The following is a 20,310-nucleotide window of genomic DNA, read 5'->3' on the forward strand; positions in this document are numbered from 1 at the left end:
TTATAGGTTAAGCTACCTAGGACAAGGCCTGCATGGTCCCATGACAATACCCAGAACACAAAGTGTCCTCCTACTGAGATCCCCAGTGATTAGGTGTAATTTGTGGCGAAACGTAGTAGTATGTGTTTAATAAATCAAGGCAAGTCCTCAAGAGTGAGAAACGCTCTTCATTCTGGACAAAAAATTAAAAAGTAGAGAATCATGAAAAGGAACCTGCTCTATTAACTCAAATACCTATTTATTGTGCATACTGTAGATGAAATTCAATTCAGTTCCTGAAGGTAAAAGTGCAATGACAGGTGGAAAACTAGAGAAGAAGCCAAGCATAGTAATAGCTGTTCCCATCCAAAGTGGCAACACTTATTTTATAAAAGCAATAGGTTTCTACAATAACATTATAATTAGAATTAATGGAAAACCATTAAAATGAATATTAGGCTGTCCCAGAAATATAAAAAAAGGAAGATGATCGAAACAGAAACATTTTCTTCTGTGCTGTCATGCTGCAGAAGTAGTGGACATTTTCAGCAAAAATAAACATCAAAATTTCAGTTAGTGCAAGTGAATGGTAAAGGGTGAAATCTAATGTGTAGATTTTTTGTGTTGGATGAAGATTTTTTTTTGTCAATAAATATGGCGGAATGTACCTGACAAGCAAAATGCACGGCTTCAATGGCACAGTCCTTAAAACACTTATTTATTGATGGGTGAAGCTCTTTAAATAGAGTTTGCTCCTTACAGTACATCATAATCTGTTTAATAGGCTCCTCCTGTAACAGAAAAGCAACAAGAAAACACAAAATATCAAAACTACAGCAAAAGTGCCTTATAATCCATATCGTAAATAGATCTATCGTCTATCCTCATATCTATTATCTATCAATCATCTATTATCTATCTAGCTATTACCTATCTATCTATCTATCATCTATCATCTATTTTTTTCCTATCCTTGTTCCAAGTACCAAACCTTTTTTATTTTTCCGTCAATATAGCCATGAGAGCTTGTTTTTTTGTGAGACAAGTTTTACTTTTGAAATATACCATTAATTTTACTATATTGTACTGGAAAACAGGAAAAAAAAACTCCAGTGAAATGGCAAAGAAACAGGAATTTTTGTGATAACTCACCGTAAAATCCTTTTCTCCGAGACGCTCATTGGGGGACACAGATACTGTGGGTGTATGCTTCTGCCGCTTGGAGGCTGACACTAAGTGAAAAAAAGAGGTTAGCTCCTCCTCCGCCGTATACACCCTCACCCCTATTGCGGGCGGAAATCAGTTTGGTGCCAAAGCAGTAGGAGGACAACAAAATCAGCCTTAATACAGGTACAACATGTCCAGAAAAAAACACCCTAATATCAAATAAGTAAATATGCATTAATTAAACAAAACAGAAGCCAACTTGGCTAATAGGGTGTGTGCTGTGTCCCCCAATGAGCGTCTCGGAGAAAAAGATTTTACGGTGAGTTTATCACAAAAATCCCTGTCTCTCCTTCACCTCATTGGGGAACACAGATACTGTGGGGACGTCCTAAAGCAGTCCCTGGGTGGGAAGTTGACTCACCGATCCAAGCCACATGCACCTCTTGTTTAAAAGGTGCGCCACCGCTGCTTGGAGAATCCTTCTACCCAGGCTCGCATCCACTGAGGCCTGAGTATGGATATTATAATGTTTGGCAAATGTGTGCAGGCTGGACCAGGTTGCTGCCTTGCAAACCTGTTCCGTCGAAGCCTGGTGCCGAAGCGCCCAAGAGGCACCCACTGCCCGAGTAGAGTGCGCTCTGATCCCTGCTGGAATCGGCGTGCTTCTAATGTGGTAGGACTCCTGAATAGTCAAACGAATCCATCTGGCTATGGTCGATTTTGAGGCAGCGAGTCCCTTCCTGCGCCCTTCGGGGAGCACGAACAGCGTGTCAGTCTGATGAAAGGGTGCCATCCTCGACACGAACCTCTGGAGGGCTCTTACCAGGTCTAACGTGTGAAGAGCCTTTTCCACACGGTGCACCGATGCTGGACAAAATGAAGGCAAGACAACATCCTCATTAATGTGAAATGAGGACACTACTTTCGGCAGAAAAGGAGGGGCTGGTCTGAGCACCACCTTATCCTTATGGAAAAGTGAGGATTGGAGCTCAGCAGGATAGAGCCGCCAGCTCCGAAATCCGCCTGATAGAAGTGATGGCCACTAGGAATACTACTTTCCAGGAAAGGTACCTCAAAGAGACCTCCTGAAGTGGTTCAAATGGAGCTTCCTACAGAACACTTAGGACCAGGTTAAGGTCCCAGGCGTCCATAGGCGACTTATAGTGAGGTACCAAGTGGGAGACTCCCTGGATGAAAGTCTTCACCTGCAAATTGGTAGCAATTCCGCGCTGGAACAGGACGGATGAGGCCGATATTTGTCTCCTGAGGGAACTTGGGGCCAAGCCTGAATCTAAGCCCGACTGGAGAAAGGCCAAGATGTTGGAGATCGAAAATCTCAGCGGGGAAACCCCCCGACCTCGACAAAAAGCAAAGAACACCTTCCAGGTGTGGTGGTAAATTCGTGCTGAAGAAGGCTTCTGGGCGCTAACCATTGTAGCGACCACCTTGCTCCCAAACCCTGCCTGGCCCCTGAGTTCGGGTGGCAAATCGGCCCCTCGAGACAGTAGATCTGGGCGCTCTGGCAGTCGCCAAGGAACGTCGGTGAGCAGCTGCATTAGATCTGCGTACCACGCTCGACGGGGCCAGTCTGGGGCCAGCAGAATCGCCAGAACCCCTTCCGTCTTGATCTTTTTGATGACTCTCGGAAGTAGTGGGAGCGGGGGAAATAGATATGGGAGGCGAAACTGGTTCCACGGCAGAACCAACGCATCCACAGCGATTGCCTGCGGGTCCCTAGCCCGAGCGTCATATGTGGGCACCTTGGCGTTCAGTCTGGAAGCCATCAGGTCCACATCCAGAGTTCCCCACAGTTGACAAATCTGCTGGAATACCTTGGGATATAGTGACCACTCTCCGGACGCAAGATCCTGCCGGCTGAGAAAGTCTGCCGCCCAGTTTTCCACGCCCGGGATGTGGACTGCCAAAATCAGAGTGGTTGGCTTCGGCCCACTGAAGAACGTGCCCCACCTCGCGCATGGTTGCTCTGCTGCAGGTGCCCCCTTGGTGATTTATGTAAGCCACCGCCGTGGCGTTGTCCGACTGAATACGGATGGGGCGGCCTGCTAAGAAGTGATGAAACTGTTGCAGAGCCAGCCGAATTGCTCGTATCTCCAATAAGTTGATCAGGAGGTGGGTCTCCAGCGGAGACCACCGTCCCTGGGTCGTGTAGTGGCGAAACACCGCTCTCCACAGCCAAGGAGACTGGCGTCGGTTGTCATCACCAACCAATGGTCTGGGGGAAAGGGTTTCCCCTGGGTCAGACAGGAACTGGTTATCCACCATCCGAGCGACTGCCCGACTTGAGAGGACATTCGGCATCGCCGATCGAGCGTGAAAGGATTCTTGTCCCAGGCTGACAAGAGGGCGTGCTGCAGAGGGCGAAGATTCTCATCCCGAAACGGATGGTATGAGGGACTGGTTGGCGAAGTGTCCGGACTCCCTGCCGGAGAGTAAGCGCTTTTTCCCGAGGGAGAATTACCAACCCTCTACAAGTGTCGAAGATCATTCCTAAGAATGAAATCCTCTGTGCTGGCACAAGGGATGACTTCTTCGCATTGACCAACCACCCTCAGCGGGCAAGAGTATCTAACGTGATGTTGACGTTTTCCTTGCATGCCCGATTGAAGGGCCCTTGACCAATAGGTCGTCCAAGTAAGGCAAGATGACTACGCCTCGAGAATACAGTATGGCCATGACAACTGCCATAACCTTTGTGAACACTCTGGGAGCCGTGGCTAGCCCGAAGGGTAGCGCTACGAACTGAAAATGTCGACCGTTGATGGCGAAACGTAGAATACTTTGATGAGGAGGAAAAATGGGAATATGCAGATATGCGTCCTGGATGTCGATCGAGGCCAAATATTCTCCCTGTTCCATGGCCGATATGACTGAACAGAGAGACTCCATCCAGAAATGTCTGATCCTGATGAATTTGTTCAGAAGTTTCAGGTCCAAAACAGGTCTGACAGACCCTTCCTTTTTGGGAACCGCAAACAGGTTGGAATAGAAGCCCTGAGCCCTTTCGTGCTCAGGCACGGGAACAATGACCCCGTTGCGTTGGAGCGATTCGATGGCTCCTAACAGAACTCTTGCCTGGGTATCCACCCTGGGGAGACGAGAAAGAAAAAAACGTTTTGGAGGGTTTCTGACAAACTCTATTTTGTAACCTGAGGTCACCAACTCCGTTACCCATGTGTCGCATGCGACACTGAACCAGACGTGGCAAAACCAGAGTAGTCGGCCGCCCACCTTGCTGGTGTCGTCTGGCAAACGCCTCGAGTCATTTGGCTGACGATCTTTGGGATCTGGATCCCCTCGATCTGGCCTGTTGAGTACGCATCCTCCCCAATGGGTTGGTTCTATATGAGACCTGCCGCTCCCTATCCTGGTTGGGGCGGCCTGAAGCGTCGGAATTGGCCGCTGTGGTCCACCCGGTGTTGCGAAAGGCCCGAAAACATGCCTGAAAAGGGTGGCGAAAAGGCGGTTTGACCTTTTGTTGAGGGAAAAAAACGCTCTTCCCTCCTGTGGAGTCAGAGATAAGTTGATCTAACTTCTCCCCAAACAGACGGCCGCACTGATAAGGAAGGGAAGTCAAGGACTTCTTGGAAGTAGAATTGGCCTGCCATGTCCTTAACCATAGGGCTCTTCTGATAGAAACTGCGTTAGCGGCAGCAAGTGCCGAGCAATTGGCCGCATCCAAAGATGCACTGATTACGTAGTCTCCGGCCATCGCGATCTGACTCGCGATCTCCGATATCTCTGCAGGCAGATCTTGCTCCTGCGCGACCTTGTTTAATGATTCAGACCATGAGATCATGGCCTTGGCTACCCAAGTTGCCGCGAACGAGGGAGCGAGTGCTGACCCGGACGCCTCATATACTGAGCGAGCTAAGCTCTCTATGAGGCGATCCGTGGGATCCTTAATAGAAGAACCACTAGGTACGGATAACAGGGTTTTAGTGGCTAGGCATGACACCGGTGGATCCACCATCGGAGATTCCGTCCGGGACAAATGGATACCTTGCTTCGAGTACCTTTTGACCCGAGAAACGCCTGTCTGATCGTTCCCTGTGTCGTTGCACTATGTCCTCAAACTCAGGGTGAGAGGAAAAAATTCTGTGCGGCTGTTTCACTCGCTTAAACGCCACCTTATGCCCTGTAGCCGCTGCGGGATCATCCTCAATCCCCAAGGTCTGATTGACGGCTTCTATGAGGCTGTCCACTGTCTCACATGACCCTGGAGCTTCCCAGTCAAGGGGCTCGTCTGAGTTAAATCTGAGGTCTGCTCGCTATCAACCACTGTTGACAGGGAGCGAGAAGCAGAAGTTACGGATGCCAAAGCACCGGATGGACTGGGCGACACTGCATGGATTCTCTTACCCAGGGTCTGCCTGGAATGAGAGCGGCCCCTGCAGGCCGAAAGCTCTAGTGAGGTGGAGAGGTTCCCTCTAAGGCCGGCGAGCCACTGTCCCTGCCCCTATCTGGGGCCTGAAGGGACTTGATTGCCCTTGTAAGCGACGCCATGGACTGTGTCAGTGATAGGGCCCACTCCGGGGGGGTTCGGGACCTCGGTCGCAGGGGAGGACTTCTGGGCGCGTTCGGACTCGCAGGCTTCGCATAATCGCTTGCTCTGCGCCCGCGGAAACGCAGCCCGACAAGAGCTGCAGCGTAAAAAAAATGTGTGGGTCTTTGCTTTTTCGGACATGCTGTATCTGTCCGCTGCTGGGGATGGGGGGAGGAGGTAGCGCCTCGTTTTCCCTGAAGCGTGGCCTCTCGGGCAGCACTTACCCCAGTCCTGTGCCCCCACGTTCCTGGATGCCTCCACACCAAAATCGCGCACCACCAGCTGTGGGGCGGGCCGCCAGCATATAAACCGTTCCAGGGGCGGTATTTCCGGCTCTGCGGCCTAGCCGCGCTCCGAAGCCAGGGACTAAATTTATCCACCGCCGCCCAGGCCTGGGGGGCGGGCCGCTGGAAGTGACGCGCGACCCGGAGGCGGAACTTTCAGCCGCGGCCTCAATTTATCCCCTGCTCGCGACGGGGGGGGGGCACGGACGCGGGGAGCGGACCTTCCATGGCGCAGCAAAAACTGGCGCTACTTACTGGCGCGGGCTGCTCTGCACCGTGCTCTCCATCTGCAGCCATGCTCAGCCAAGAACGGCCGGTGGCAACCGCCGGCTAGGGGCTCTAGCCCCGGATCTTCGCCGCAGGAGCCCTCCCAGGCCCTCTCCTCACTGATGATCCTCTTCGGCTTCCCAGCTCAGGTATGTGAGGGGGCCTTGAAAAATACCCCTTACCTTCAGGGGGTGAGGAGAGGGACCGTCTGCCGCCTTGCAGCACCGCAGTCTAAGCATTGGTGGAGCAGTGGGGGCCGCACGGACTAGTCTTGTGCCTCTGTACAGCCCATGGCTTCAATACCTAGGGGTGGTCAGGGCTAAGTCCGGCATCGTGTCCCACGTCGCGGGAGAGGATACGTGGAGGCGACACTCGCACGTGCTCGCCTGTTGTTGGTTTGGGGAAATCGGACACTTTCAATAGGATCCGTTGCCCCTGTCTAATCTTCATGGAAAAAAAGGAAAAAATCTGGAGCAAAAAAACAGACGTGTGCCTCCATGGACACTAAGCAAAAGACTGATTTCCGCCCGCAATAGGGGAGAGGGTGTATAAGGCGGAGGAGGAGCTAACCTCTTTTTTTCACTTAGTGTCAGCCTCCAAGCGGCAGAAGCATACACCCACAGTATCTGTGTCCCCCAATGAGGCGAAGGAGAAAAATTGCAATCTCACAATTATTTTTTGCTTTGTTTTTATTAACCATGTTCACTATATGGCAAAACAGACAAGGCAATGTGATTCTTCAATTCAGTACGAGTACACAGATACCAAACGTATAGTTTTTTTTATGTAGTGGGAAAAAATTCAGAAATATGCATCAAAATTTTTTTGCTTATGTTGCCATTTTCCGAAATCTGTGACATCTTCTTTTATCGGGTTCTGGGGCTGGGTGATGGCTTATTTTTTCCAACCTTAGGTGACGTTTTTATTGATACCATTTGGGATAGATATGATGATTTTGATTGCCTGTTATTTAATTTTATTGCAATGTTGCACTGGCGAAAAAAAAAAATTCGGGAGTTTTTTTTTTCTTCATTAACCCCTATTTTTCATTAACCGTCCATTGACGTGCACAGTCCGTCATGACCAGGTGTAATTTACCGCACCATGACGGACTGTGCACATCATGCCTTTGAACTGTCACAGTGGCAGCGACAGTTCAGTGCCGACAGCTGTCTATGACATCTAACAGGCACGACAAGGGGTGCAGGGGACCCTTGCAGTCGGTTCTAGCACCCAGAACGCTGCGATCGATCAGTCAATCTGACTGACCGATCACTGCGCGACCCTGTAAGTACAGGAGTTCAACACTGTCGGTCGTTGAGCTTCCTGAACTAGCAGCCAGGGGCGACATACGCACTGCCCCTGGCTGCTAACCCCGAGTGCTGCAATCGAGCGCAGCGTTCGGGGTGGAGGCAGAGGGTTGGGTGCTCCCACTGCCTCAGATCGGCATCCCCGCGATGTCATGACAACCTACGAGTCATCCAGCTATGGAAAGCCGCTGAGATCATGCTCACAGCATGGTCTCAACAGCTTCAGCATAGGTATAATACATTGCAATGCTGGAGCATTACAATGTATTAGGCTGGGTTCACACGTAGCGGAACTCTCGCGGAAATGACCGCGAGAGTTCCGGAATTCCATTCCGCGGGAAAATCGCATTTTAAATTCCCGCGATTTTCCGGCGGAAAAACTAGCATTTTGCAAGCGTAATTAGCTTGCAAAATGCTAGCGGTTTCCAAGCGATCTGTAGCATCGCTTGGAGAACTGATTGACAGGTTGGTCACACTCGTCAAACACCCAGTGTTTGACGAGTGTGACCAACTTTTTACTACTGAGGCCGCCTATGCAGCATCAGTAGTAAAAGATAAAATGTAAAAAATAATTTAAAAAAATAAAAAATGGTGCTATTCGTACCTTCCAACGTCCCGCGCAGCCTTTCCGCCTCTCTCCACGCTCCGTTCCCAGTAATCCTTTGCGAAAATGCCCGCGATGATGTACGTTCTCGCGAGATCGCGACATCTCACGGTAATTCGCGATGACGTCGCGTGAATAACCGCAAGACTTCGTGATCCCGCGAGAACGGACGCCATCGCGGGCATTTTCGCAAAGGATTACTGGGAACAGGAGCATGGAGAGAGGCGGGAAGGCTGCGCGGGACGTCAGAAGGTGAGAATAACAATATTTTTTATTTTAAATTCTATTTTTTACAGGGATATGGTACCCAAAGCCCGGAGGACAGTCTCCTCTCTTCCGGACCGTGGGTACCATCCGCAATTGTTCTGCTTACGTTTTGCATGGTGTGCACAGCCACATGCGGAAAGTAAGCAGAACACTGCATTCCTATGGGTGCGGGATCGCCGCGATTCCGCAAAATTAATGAGCATGCTGCGTATTTTTACCGCGAAGCGATTCTGCCGCGGTAAAAACCGCAGCATTAGCACAGCATTGCGGAATCTCATAGGAATGCATGGGATGCTTATTTTTCGCGGTTAAAACCGCCGCGGAAACGCGAAAAAAATGCCACATGTGAACTCAGCCTTATACTTGCAACAAAAGTGAAAGTGAAAGTCCCATAAAGGGACTAGGTAAAAAAAAAAAAAACATTTAAAAAAAAAAATATGTAAAAAAAAAAAATTAAAAAATAAAAAATTCCCCCCCAAAATACACATTTTTATGTAAAAAAAAAAAAAAAAAATACATGTTTGGTATCCTCCTTCCCCTTACCTAAATATTTGAATGTAGGTCAAATTTGCTGCATAAAGCCAACCATACACATTGTGTGTCTTTTTGCCCCCCGAATGCATACTCAAATATCTGCATTTAGGATTTGGCTCTTGGCGTATTTAAATTGATGTACCTTGCCATATTATATATCTAGATCCTTTGTATAGGGCTTAGTGTATTATACATATTATATCTGTTATGTGGACTTGCCACACACATTATATGTATATAAACAGGTGGTGTTTTGTAGGGCTTGTTATTATTGCTCCCAGGGTTATAGGTTATGCTAATAACCTCTGTCTATTTTAAATGTTTTTAATCTTTTTTTGGTGTCTTGTATATCTCATGTAATAAAATTGATAATTTTTCTATGGTGATCCCTGCTTTTGATGTATGTCTTCTTTTGTTTCTCCTGGTGACTTACATGTTTGGTATCACCGCGTCCGTAAAAATCCCATCAATAAAAGTGTCACCCGAGTTTACCCTTTCAGTGAACGCCGTAAAAAAAAAAAAAAAACACAACAAATGAAAGTACCAAATCATACTTTTTCCAAGTGGTATCATCATACCACTTGGAAAAACTGCAATAACACGCGATCAAAAAGACGGATATAAACAAACAAGGTACCACTGAAAACATCATCTTGTCCCGCAAAAAACAAGCAACCGTACAGCACCATCAGCGAAAAAATAAAAAGTTATAGCTCTCAGAATAAAGTGATGCAAAAATAATTATTTTTTCTATGAAAGTTTTTATTGTGCAAAAAACGCCACAACATAAAAAAAAAAAGGATATAAATGAGGTATCGCTGTAATCGTAGTGACCCGAAGAATAAAGCTGCCATACTAATTTTACCACACGCAGAATGGAGGAAAAAAAAAAAAAAAACAATTCCTGAATTGCTGGTTTTTGTTCATTCTGCCTCCACAAAAATTGGAATAGAAAGCGATCAAAAAGACGTTATATACGCCCGAAAATGGTACCAATAAAAAAGTCAGCTCGTCCCGCAAAAAAAAACCCACACATGACTCTGTTGGCCGAAATATGGAAAATCATAGCTCTCAAAATACAGCGATGCAAAAATTTCTTACAAAAAATTATTTAAAAAAGCGTCTTTTAGTGTGAGACAGAAGCTAAAAATATAAATCTGGTATCGCTGTAATCGTACTGACCCGAGGAATAAAGTCGCCTAATCACTAATACCGCACGAAGAACGGCGTAAAAAATAAAACCAATTCTTCACCTTTTGTGTATTTGTTCATTCTGCCTCCCAAAGATCGCAGTAAGGTGATCACAGTGGTTCTACCCCACATATGGGACATCAGCGTACTCAGGACAAATTTCACAACAACTTTTGGGGTCTAATTTCTCCTGTTACCCTTGTGAAAATAAAAATTTGGGGGCAAAAAGATCATTTTTGTGGGAAAAAATGATTTTATTTTCATGGCTCTACGTTATAAACTTCTGTGAAGAACTTGGGGGTTCAAAGTGCTCATCACACATCTAGATAAGTTCCTTGGGGGGGGTCAAATTTCCAAAATAGGGTCACTTGTGGGGGGGTTTCCACTGTTTAGTCACATCAGGGGCTCTCCAAACGCGACATGGCGTCCGATCTAAATTCCAGCCAATTTTGTGTTGAAAAAGTCAAACGGCGCTCCTTCCCTTCCGAGCTCTGCCTTTGCGCCGAAACAGTGGTTTACCCCCACATATGGGGTATCAGCGTACCCAGGACAAATTGCACAATAACTTTTGGGGTCCTGTTACCCTTGGGAAAATAAAAATTGGGGATGAAAAAATCATTTTTGTGGAAAAAATATGATTGTTTTTATTTTATGTTTTTATTTTATGTCTCTATATTATAAACTTCTGTGAAGCCCTTGAGGGTTCTGAGCTCTCACCACAAATCTAGATAAGTTCCGTGGGGGTCTAGTTTCCAAAATGGGGTCACTTGTGGGGGGTTTCCACTGTTTAGGCACATCAGGGGCTCCCCAAACGCGACATGGCGTCCGATCTCAATTCCAGCCAAAAAAAGTCAAATGGCGCTGCTTCCCTTCCAAGCTCTGCCATGCGCCCAAATAGTGGTTTACCCCCACATATGGGGTATCAGTGTACTCAAGACAAATTGCACAATAACTTTTGGGGTCCTGTTACCCTTGGGGAAAATAAAAAATTGGGGGTGAAAACATCATTTTTATGGAAAAAAATATGATTTTTTAATTTTACGGCACTACGTTATAACCTTCTGTGAAGCCCTTGGGATTCAAAGTGCTCACCACACATTTTAGATAAGTTCCTTGGGGAGTCTAGTTTCCAAAATGGGGTCACTTATGGGGGGTTTCCACTGTTTAGGTACATCAGGGGCTCTCCAAATGAGAGATGGCGTCCACTCTCAATTCCTGCCAATTTGACATTCAAAATCTCAAATGATACTCATTCTCTTCTGAGCACTGCCGTGCCCCTAAAGATTGGTCTGCCTCCACACATGGGGTATCGGTGTACTCAGGAGAAATTGCACAACAAATATTGTGGTTCATTTTCTACTGATACCCTTGACAAAATAAAAAAAAATTGTGTCCAAAAAAAATTTGGGGGGAAAAAAAGTTAAAAGTTCATTTTTTCCTTAAACATTGCTTCAATTCTTGTGAAGTACCTAAAGGGTTAATAAACTTCTTGAATGTGGTTTTGAATACCTTGCGGGGTGCAGTTTTTAGAATGGTGTCACTTTTGGGTATTTTCAGTTATACTGACCCCCCAAACTCAATTCAAATGAGAAGTTGGTCCCTAAAAAAATGGTTTTGTAAATTTTGTTGGAAAAATGAGAAATCACAGGTCAAATTTTAACCCTTATAACTTCCTAACAAAAAACATTTTGGTTCCAAAATTGTGCTGATGTAAAGTAGACATGTGGGAAATGTTATTTATTAACTATTTTTTGTGACATATCTCTCTGATTTAAGAGCATACAAATTAAAAGTTTCAAAATTGCAAAATTTTAAAAATTTGCGCCATATTTCAACTTTTTTCATAAATAAACGCAAGTCATATCGAAGAAATTTTACCACTAACATGAAGTACAATATGTCACGAAAAAATCTCAGAATCAGTGGGATTCGTTGAAGCGTTCCAGAGTTATAAGCACATAACGTGACAGTGGTCCGATTTCAAAATTAAGGCCTGGTCATTAACCTACAAAATGGCTTGGTCCTTAAGGGGTTAAGCCGTTTGCGGAATAATTGTTTTTATATTTTGACACATCCGACTTCTCTGAACGTAGGGATACCAAATAACTACTTTGTTTTTTAATTATTTATTTTTAATGGGGCAGAAGGGGTGATTAGAAGTGTTTCTTTTGTAATAGCAATATTTAATAGGTTAACAGCCGGGGGTGGAGCAGCACTCCACCCCCAGCTGTTAAAGGCACATGATAAATGATTAAATCAGACAGCATGCGCGGAGAAACATCAAAGACAGGGACCCAACATATGCTGCACATGTATGTCATATGTCGTGAAGGAATTAGAAAAAAAAATAATGAGTGCATATAAAAGCCACAGGTTAAGTATTTGCTGAAATTTTGGCACATTCTTTTCTGCACAGTTTTGCCACAAAAACTGAAGAATTTCCTAGATCCAGGACAGTGAATGAGTTTTCTGAAGTCACATGCACATGTTGCCTACTTTTTCCTTGCAGATTTGAAGAAATTTCACATCTGTCGCTTGTCAATTATTTCAGCGTTTTTGCAGCTTTTTTTTTCAACCATTCAAATGAATAGGGAAAAATAGAAAGTAAAAAACAAGGCAAAAACGTGTATATTGCATGTTGTGTTTTCCTGACAAGAGACACAGAATGGTGCAGAAATAGTTAACATGTGTGCATAACCAAAAAGTGTTTATCTGTGAATTTTCTGCTTCTTGAAATCATTATCCTGCCCCGCATCTGGTCTTGCGATATTTGTGTCAAATGTGAACAAGAGTCACAAGAGTTGGAGGACTCGTCACCAGGTGAACATTTACCAGTTTTTGCTCTTACTTTATTCCCACTGCTCCCCTGAATATCCCAGTCTCCACACCTCTGGAGCCGTATGGCATATAAATAACAATGGAATATTCAGAGGAGCAGCAGCAAAATCTGTCTACTTTTGACCTGGTGACAGGTCCTCCTTAAAAACCCCATCCTATTCCATTCTTGGTCCTGAGTGAAAAATATAATTTCCCCCCTGGAGAGGTATTTCGCTATCTACAACCTAAAAACTTTGTCAACTCATTACTAAAAAATTATACTCCTCCCTACTCCTTTACTCCCTTCGAACAAAAATGCCGTAAAAATCCACATGCTCCAGGTACTATATCTCTCCTCTACTCACATATCAACTTCTTCTCTCATAGGTGCTGCTTAAAATACACTTCTCGCTGGGAGTCCGACATTGGTTCCACCTTGACAGATTCGGAGTGGTCCCAAATTTGGTCCTCCTCTACTGGAGGAATATTAAATACCCTTATGCTGGAAACTAACTATAAGGTGTTAACCCAATGGTACCTGACCCCAGCCAGAGTGGCTAAGGCAGTCGCCAACTACTCTCCAAATTGCTTTAGAGAGTGCAACTCCACAGGAGATATGTTCCATACATGGTGGCTATGCCCGACCGTACGTAGATTTTGGATCAGAATCTACCATTTGGTTTCCACTATAAAAAATATAAACCTTAAAAAAAAAACCCTTGGGAGGCCTTACTCAACAAACGCATCCCCAACATCCCTAAACACACTTAAACCCTCAATGCATTCATACTCCTGGCAGCCAAACAAACCATAGCTTTGGCATGGAAAAAAATAAATTTAGATTTATCTGCGGTTAAAACACACCTTTCTTGGTATATGATCAACGAAAAATTATCTGCCATAATTACAGATAAAGTTGGTAAGTTTGAGAAAATATGGCTTCCCTGGGCGGAGTACGCCAACCACACCCCCTTTGCCACACCTGTATCTCATCTAACCAACCCAGATCCCCCTGATTCTGATTGAATCATTAACGATAATTGGACACAACATATCCCCCTCCCCTCCCTTGCCTCCTACCCTGTTGTTAGTTTGTTTGTCAACGGTTTACATGCTCTCTTTTGCATATTGCAAATACAGCTCTGTATTGAGATTTGCTATCACCTTATTTGTAAAATATAAACTTTCAATAAAAATGTATTGTTCAAAAAAAAAAAAAAAACCCATCCTACCCTTCTGAACATACAGATGCGCTCTGCAGCCAGGAATCAGTGTGAGATTTCATGCAGCTCTGCCTCTGTATGTTAGGTAATAAATATAACAGTAATTTCTTCATTCGAGGTAAAGACTTTAAGGCCACATCCGTGATAGAAAATTTGCAGTGATTTTTTGAAAATTGCAGCCACACACAAGATTAAGTTGGCAACCATGGGAGCCTCAGCAGACCTCTGTATGCCACGACAACCAATCGGCACCAAGCGATCCTGAGCCGCTCTGTACACTGGCACGTCACATGTGACATACATGCACGTTATACATCTGGAAGGGTTTAACAATAATGAATGTTGTCTAGATTTCATACCTGATTAATTTTTCTGCACAGTATCGGAAGGAGGGAAGCTTTCCACTTTGGAGTGACTTTTTCACCAGCGTTCAGAATCAGACTCCATGCCTAGGATGTAAAGATGTAAAATATTGGGTTAATAATCTCAAGACCATTCAATTTATAAAAAGGGAAGAAGACAGATCATATGTACAGACACCTGTTATGGCATCTCAGAGGAAAAATAACATTCTTGTACGAGACAAAAATAAATATTGTACAGAAATAATATTCTTTGTTGCTCACATGGACAGCACACTGACTAAAAACAGGGCAGTCTCAATGAGTTTTTCCTCAAGCCTTTTTATTATTATAGCACCATTTATTCCATGGCGCTTTACATGTGAGGAGGGGTCTACATAATAAAAAAAAAAAAAAACAACAAGATTTTGGGTACTCACCGTAAAATCTGTTTCTCTGAGCCTTCATTGGGGGACACAGGAAACCATGGGTGTATGCTGCTGCCACTAGGAGGTTGACACTATGCAAAAAAGTTAGCTCCTCCCCAGCAGTATATACCCACCCACTGGAAGAAGGCTACTCAGTTAGTGAGAAAGCAGTAGAAGCAGAGAACATAACACGAATTTAACAGATAACAGAAAACAAAGGCGGGTGCTGTGTCCCCAATGAAGGTTCCGAGAAACAGATTTTACAGTGAGTACCCAAAATTTTGTTTCTCTCTCGCTTCATTGGGGGACACAGGAAACCATGGGATGTGCCAAAGCAGTCCCAAGGGTGGGAAGAAGCATCATATCCTCAAAGCCGAGCTCAGGGCACTGCGAGTTGCAGAACCCTTCTACCAAGGATCATATCTGATGAAGCATGAGTGTGAACATTGTAGAACATGGTAAATGTATGAATGAAAGGCTAAGTAGTCTTTGCAGAGCTGCGAGGCCTACGCCTGATGGTGAACTGTCCAAGAGGTCCTCATCAAACACATGGAGTGTGCCGTGATCTCCCGTGGGCGTGCTTTATATCTGAGATGGTAAGTTTCCAGGACAGTGGACAGGATTCATCGAGCAATGGTAGACCTGGACACAGGGAGACCTTCTCGTAGACCCTATGGGATGATGACTCGAGAATCTGAGTGCTGGAAAGGCTCAGCCCTGAACAGGAAAGCACGTAGGGCTCTCGCAAGGTCCAGTTTGTTAAGGACCGCTCTCGGTGATAGTGAGACGGACAAAAGGATGCAAGTACGATGTCCCTAAAAAAGGGAAACCACCTTAGAAAGGATGGAACCGAACGTAGGACCCCCTTGTTCTGGTGAAAAAGCAGGCAAGGAGAGTCACAGGAAAGCGTCGCTAACTCTGGAACCTGACTATTGAGGAGACAGAGACCAGGAAGACGACCTTCCAAGAAAGTAACCTGAAAAGCTCAAACGGAGACTCTTCTAGAACCTCGAGCACTAGATTATTATCCCAGGAGGGTCGGTAGGGGGGAAAACGTAGTGAACGACTCTGATGAATGTCTTAAGCTGTCGGCAAACAGCCAGATTTCATTGATAAAGAATAGAAAGGGCAGACACTTGTCTCCTAATAGAAGGGACCGTCTGGAATTCAGACCCGACTGCAGAAGGGACAAAATGGATGTGAAGGGAAAAAAAAAAAACATCGGAGCCACCCGATGAGTCCCACACTAGCGGAAAAAAACTTCATCTATGTACGGTAGTACTATGGTACATGTGAAAGGATGAAGACTTCCTTGCTTTGATCATGGTCTGGGCGACCTGATCTGAGAACCCAGCCGACTTCAAAACTGCGGCTTCAACAATCATGCCCATTAAATTGAGCGACAGAGAAACTGGTGAAAGAGGGGTCCCTGCAACAGAAGGTTCGGGAGATCTGGAAGTCTCCACGGGGTATCCACCAAAAGGTTGATCAACTCTGCACACCAGGGACTTTGTGGTCAATTCGTAGAGATGAGTATGACGGATATTCCTTCCTCCTTTATCCTTTTGATTACTTTGGGAATCATCGGTGTTGGTGGAAACAGGTATGGGAGGGAGACCTGTGTCCAAGGTATTACTAGTGCATTGGATCCAAACGCTAGAAGGTCGCAAGATTAGGACACAAACTCAGAGACCCTGTGGTTGAGTCTGGACACTATGATATCGACATCCGTGGTCCACTATCTAAGAGAGAGATCCTGTGAAGGACTGATGGATTCAGCAACCATTCGCCTGTGAAGTCTGCCGCTTAATTTTCAACTCTTAGGATGTGCACCGCGAAAATTACTGGGACATTCTGTTCGGCCCAAGATAGGATCCTAGCGACCTCTGACATCACTGCCCGACTTAAAGTTCCCCCTTGTTGATTGCCATAGGCCACAGCCATGTCATTGTCGAATTGGACTCAAGTCGGATATCCGTGGAAAAGTTAAAGGATTTCTCCTTAGCTGACCATCGACCTTGGACCGTCCAACCTTTGGAACACTGCTCCGCAGTCGAGAAGACTGGCGTCTGTTGTTGCTGTCCTTCGACGAAAGGGCAGAAAAGACTTCCCGAGATGGACCAATTGGAAACACTCCCACCATTTCAGGGATAGTTTTACTCACGAGGGTTGTGAGACACCAATCCAGGGAACGAGACGACCTGTCACATCTAACTAGAAGGAAGAGTTGAAGAGGACACATGAAGAATTGAGCAAACGGGACTGTTTCCATTGAAGCAACCATCTTGTGTAGGTCATTCATGCAGAAGCGGAGGGAGCGGGGAGAACAACCTCAGAGACCGAACCCCATGCATAAGTGCTAGAGACTTTTCTTTGGGTAGGAAAATCTTTGTCTGGGCGGTGTCGAAAAACATTCCCAGGAACACAAGACGTTGTACCGGAATCAGAGACGATCCAACCCAGATGGTAAAGAATGTGTAGAGTGATCCGTACACTATCTTGGTACGCCAAGGGTGTTGCGGCCTTGAAGAATGTCTTCTAGGTAAGAAAAGACGAGGATGCCCCTGCTGCGTAGAATGGCCATCGCTGTCGCCAATATTTTTCTAAACGCTCTGGGGGCGTTGGCAATGCAAAATGGCTGCACTGAGAGGTAAGTGAAGTCCTTGCTGAATGTCCATAGAGCAGAAAAAGTCTTCTGTCTCCATAGAAGCTATCACGGATCGAAGGGACCCCATCTTGAAGTGACGCAGACGCACATATTTGTTTAGTAATCTGAGGACCCCGATGGGCGAACTAAACTGTCCATCTTGAGGACCACAAACAGGTTTTAATAAAAACCTGAGAAATGCTCTCTTGTGGAAACGGAGACAATAACGCCGCCTTGGGGAGGGAGTCAACAGCCTAGAAGAAACCCGGAATGAGAGAAGCCGTCTTCGGTGGACGAGACTCGAAAAGGGAAATGAACTCGAGGGAGAGTGGAAAACGCTGTCCTGTAACCATAGGAGATGTCTTGGATCCACGGCATCGTTGACTATGGACAGCCGTTTGACCTGGAAATGAGGGAGAGGACCGCCCACCCCAAGGGACTCTCAAAGTGGGGGCGAACCGTTATGCTGAGGAGAATCTGTTGGAGCATGATGTGGTTTGAGCATGTCTTGAGCACCAGATCAGGGCTGGATTAACAGAGGGGCTCTTTTTTATTTTTCTTTTCTTTGTTGATGTACCAGGGATCTGTCCTGTCGAGAGTAACTCTGTGGTGGGAACTTCTGAAAGAAGCAAGAGGGAAACAGTACGCCGTGGCGAACGTTTAGCTCTCTGTTGAGGAAGAAATGTACTCCTTCCTCCCATGGCGGAGATATTCTTTTCCAGATCCTCTCCAAGGAGTCGAGAACTGTGGAAAAAAGACCTGTGAGGGACCTCTTGAAGCGGGGTCTGCATTCCAGGCCGTGAGCCAAAGGACCCTGTGGATAGTGTTGATGTTGCCGTCTGCTATGGCTGAACAGACGGCTGCAATCGAGGCAAGCGGACAAGAGGTATCTTGCTTTGCCGATCCAGTCCGCTAGGTCTGCCAGCTCGTCCACAGGGGCACCAGAGAAGATACTCTGGCGGAGATGTTTTGCCCAGGCGAAGACGGTCTTAGCCATCCAGGAAGTCTGGAAGGACGGGCAGAGTGTAGAACCACGGCCTCAAAGGCGGACGTGGCCAGAGAATCAATGTGTCTGTCAGAGGGTTCCTTAAGGGAGGAACCGTCGGACGGGGGGGTATATAGTATCTGTGGCCAGCCGGGAGAACGGAGGTCCACCGATGGAGACACTGCCTACATGTTATGCAGGTCAGGTAAAAAAAGGATACCGGATGCTCCTGCGTTTTCTTCTCCAGGGACGCTTGTCTGGGTGCTGCCACTCTACCGCGAAGATCCTGTTGAAATCGTCTTGGTTGGCAAAGGCACGAGAAGGGTGCTTCATTTCCCTGAAAAACACAGTCTGCTCACTTAGAGATCACTGAATTCTTTATGTTAAGAGTCTCATTAATGGTGACGATAAACAAACCACCGAGTCACGCAGTTTGGAGACCTGTGATGAATTCAGATCTGATCTGACTCAGGACGAGGATCTGATTCCAGCGCCTCGAGAGCGTCTGACGGAGATGATGCCGTGAACTAATGCGGGTGTGTCTTTTGGAACTTCTGGTCTTCCTGCGATGGGGATTCCTCTGAGTATGCGAAGGGTTAACAGCCGACGCATCCGAGGTAGGCAATTGTACCCGCTGACAGGGGTAGGATTAGGAAGCCATTCCAAAACCGAGACCAAAGTGTGAGATGAGGTCTGACCAGAGGGCATCTTCTTGTTATGGGAGGATGGAGACTCCCTGGGTTCAAATAGAAATTGTTTATGTATCACCATACAGAGGAGGAATATACAAATTCCTTTCCTAGTGGGATCCAGACCAAGGACCCTTGCGCTGCAAAGCAACAGTGATAATCACTGAGCCACCATGCTGCCCCGTAGACATAGAGGAGATCTAGGAAGAGACTGATCCGAGCCAGGAAAGCGCTGCTGGAGATGAGAGCTAACCCCCCCAGTGACAGTTAGCTTACAGGCCTGAGAACTGGCTGGAAAAACGTAGCAGAGCCACAGGGTAGCAGGAGCTGCAGGTGAGGGGCTACAGGTCTGACCCCCCCAGAGACAGTTAGTCTACAGACCTGAAAACTGGCTGGAAAACAGTAGGCAGAGCCACAGGGAAGCAGGATTTGCAGATGAGGGGCTACCAATAGGGTGAAGATGGCTCCAGATCATGGGAAGAGCCTGTTGCGCGCGCAAATTTATCACTCTGAGAGGCATGGAGGGAAGGAGGGGGGCATGCGGTGAAGCCAGGTCCAGGAGAGAGAGAGCCGTGCTGATAGGCCGGAACTAGCTGGAGCGTCGGCGTGTCTGATAGGGGGGCTAGTAGGGGGCATGACCTAACCCTGTAGTAGGCCTGAGTTGGAGCCGGGAACTAAATTTTTGGCCGGTAGCTACAGGGGGAGTGGGGAGGAGTACAGTAGGCGCTGTGGACCGCCGTGGGGGGGCGCGAAAAGGGACCGCTACGGGGCCGGAGACTACTATGACCCTGGTCAGACACTCGGGACGTCATTATATATAATTTTTTTTTTTTTTTGAAGAGGAGCCCCCGCACTGCCGCATGGACATCCCTGTCCTGGAGACCCCGCATCCTTCTTCACAGAAAAGGCGCTTGAAGACGGACTTGCATGCCGACCTCTGGGCCACTGGACATCACCAATAGCCGTAAGTACGATTCCGTCTTCCTCCCCTGAACGACCGGCTATGGAGGGTG

At 46.5% G+C, this 20,310-nt stretch overlaps 1 protein-coding gene across 1 annotated transcript in view; it reads right to left on the minus strand.

Moving 5' to 3' along the window:
* RNF213 (ring finger protein 213) overlaps positions 1–20,310 on the minus strand; it is a 394,954-nt gene that overhangs the window by 237,608 nt on the left and 137,036 nt on the right. The window contains exons 15-16 of the mRNA XM_073568003.1: positions 14,567–14,656; positions 648–770 (exon numbers count right to left, since the gene is read on the minus strand). Of these exons, the coding sequence (XP_073424104.1) occupies positions 648–770; positions 14,567–14,656 (213 nt within the window). The remainder of the gene's footprint in view (positions 1–647; positions 771–14,566; positions 14,657–20,310) is intronic.

This window comes from Dendrobates tinctorius, unplaced genomic scaffold (assembly GCF_039654945.1).
Source record: "Dendrobates tinctorius isolate UK_male_01 unplaced genomic scaffold, ASM3965494v1 ptg000020l, whole genome shotgun sequence".
NCBI lineage: Eukaryota > Metazoa > Chordata > Amphibia > Anura > Dendrobatidae > Dendrobates > Dendrobates tinctorius.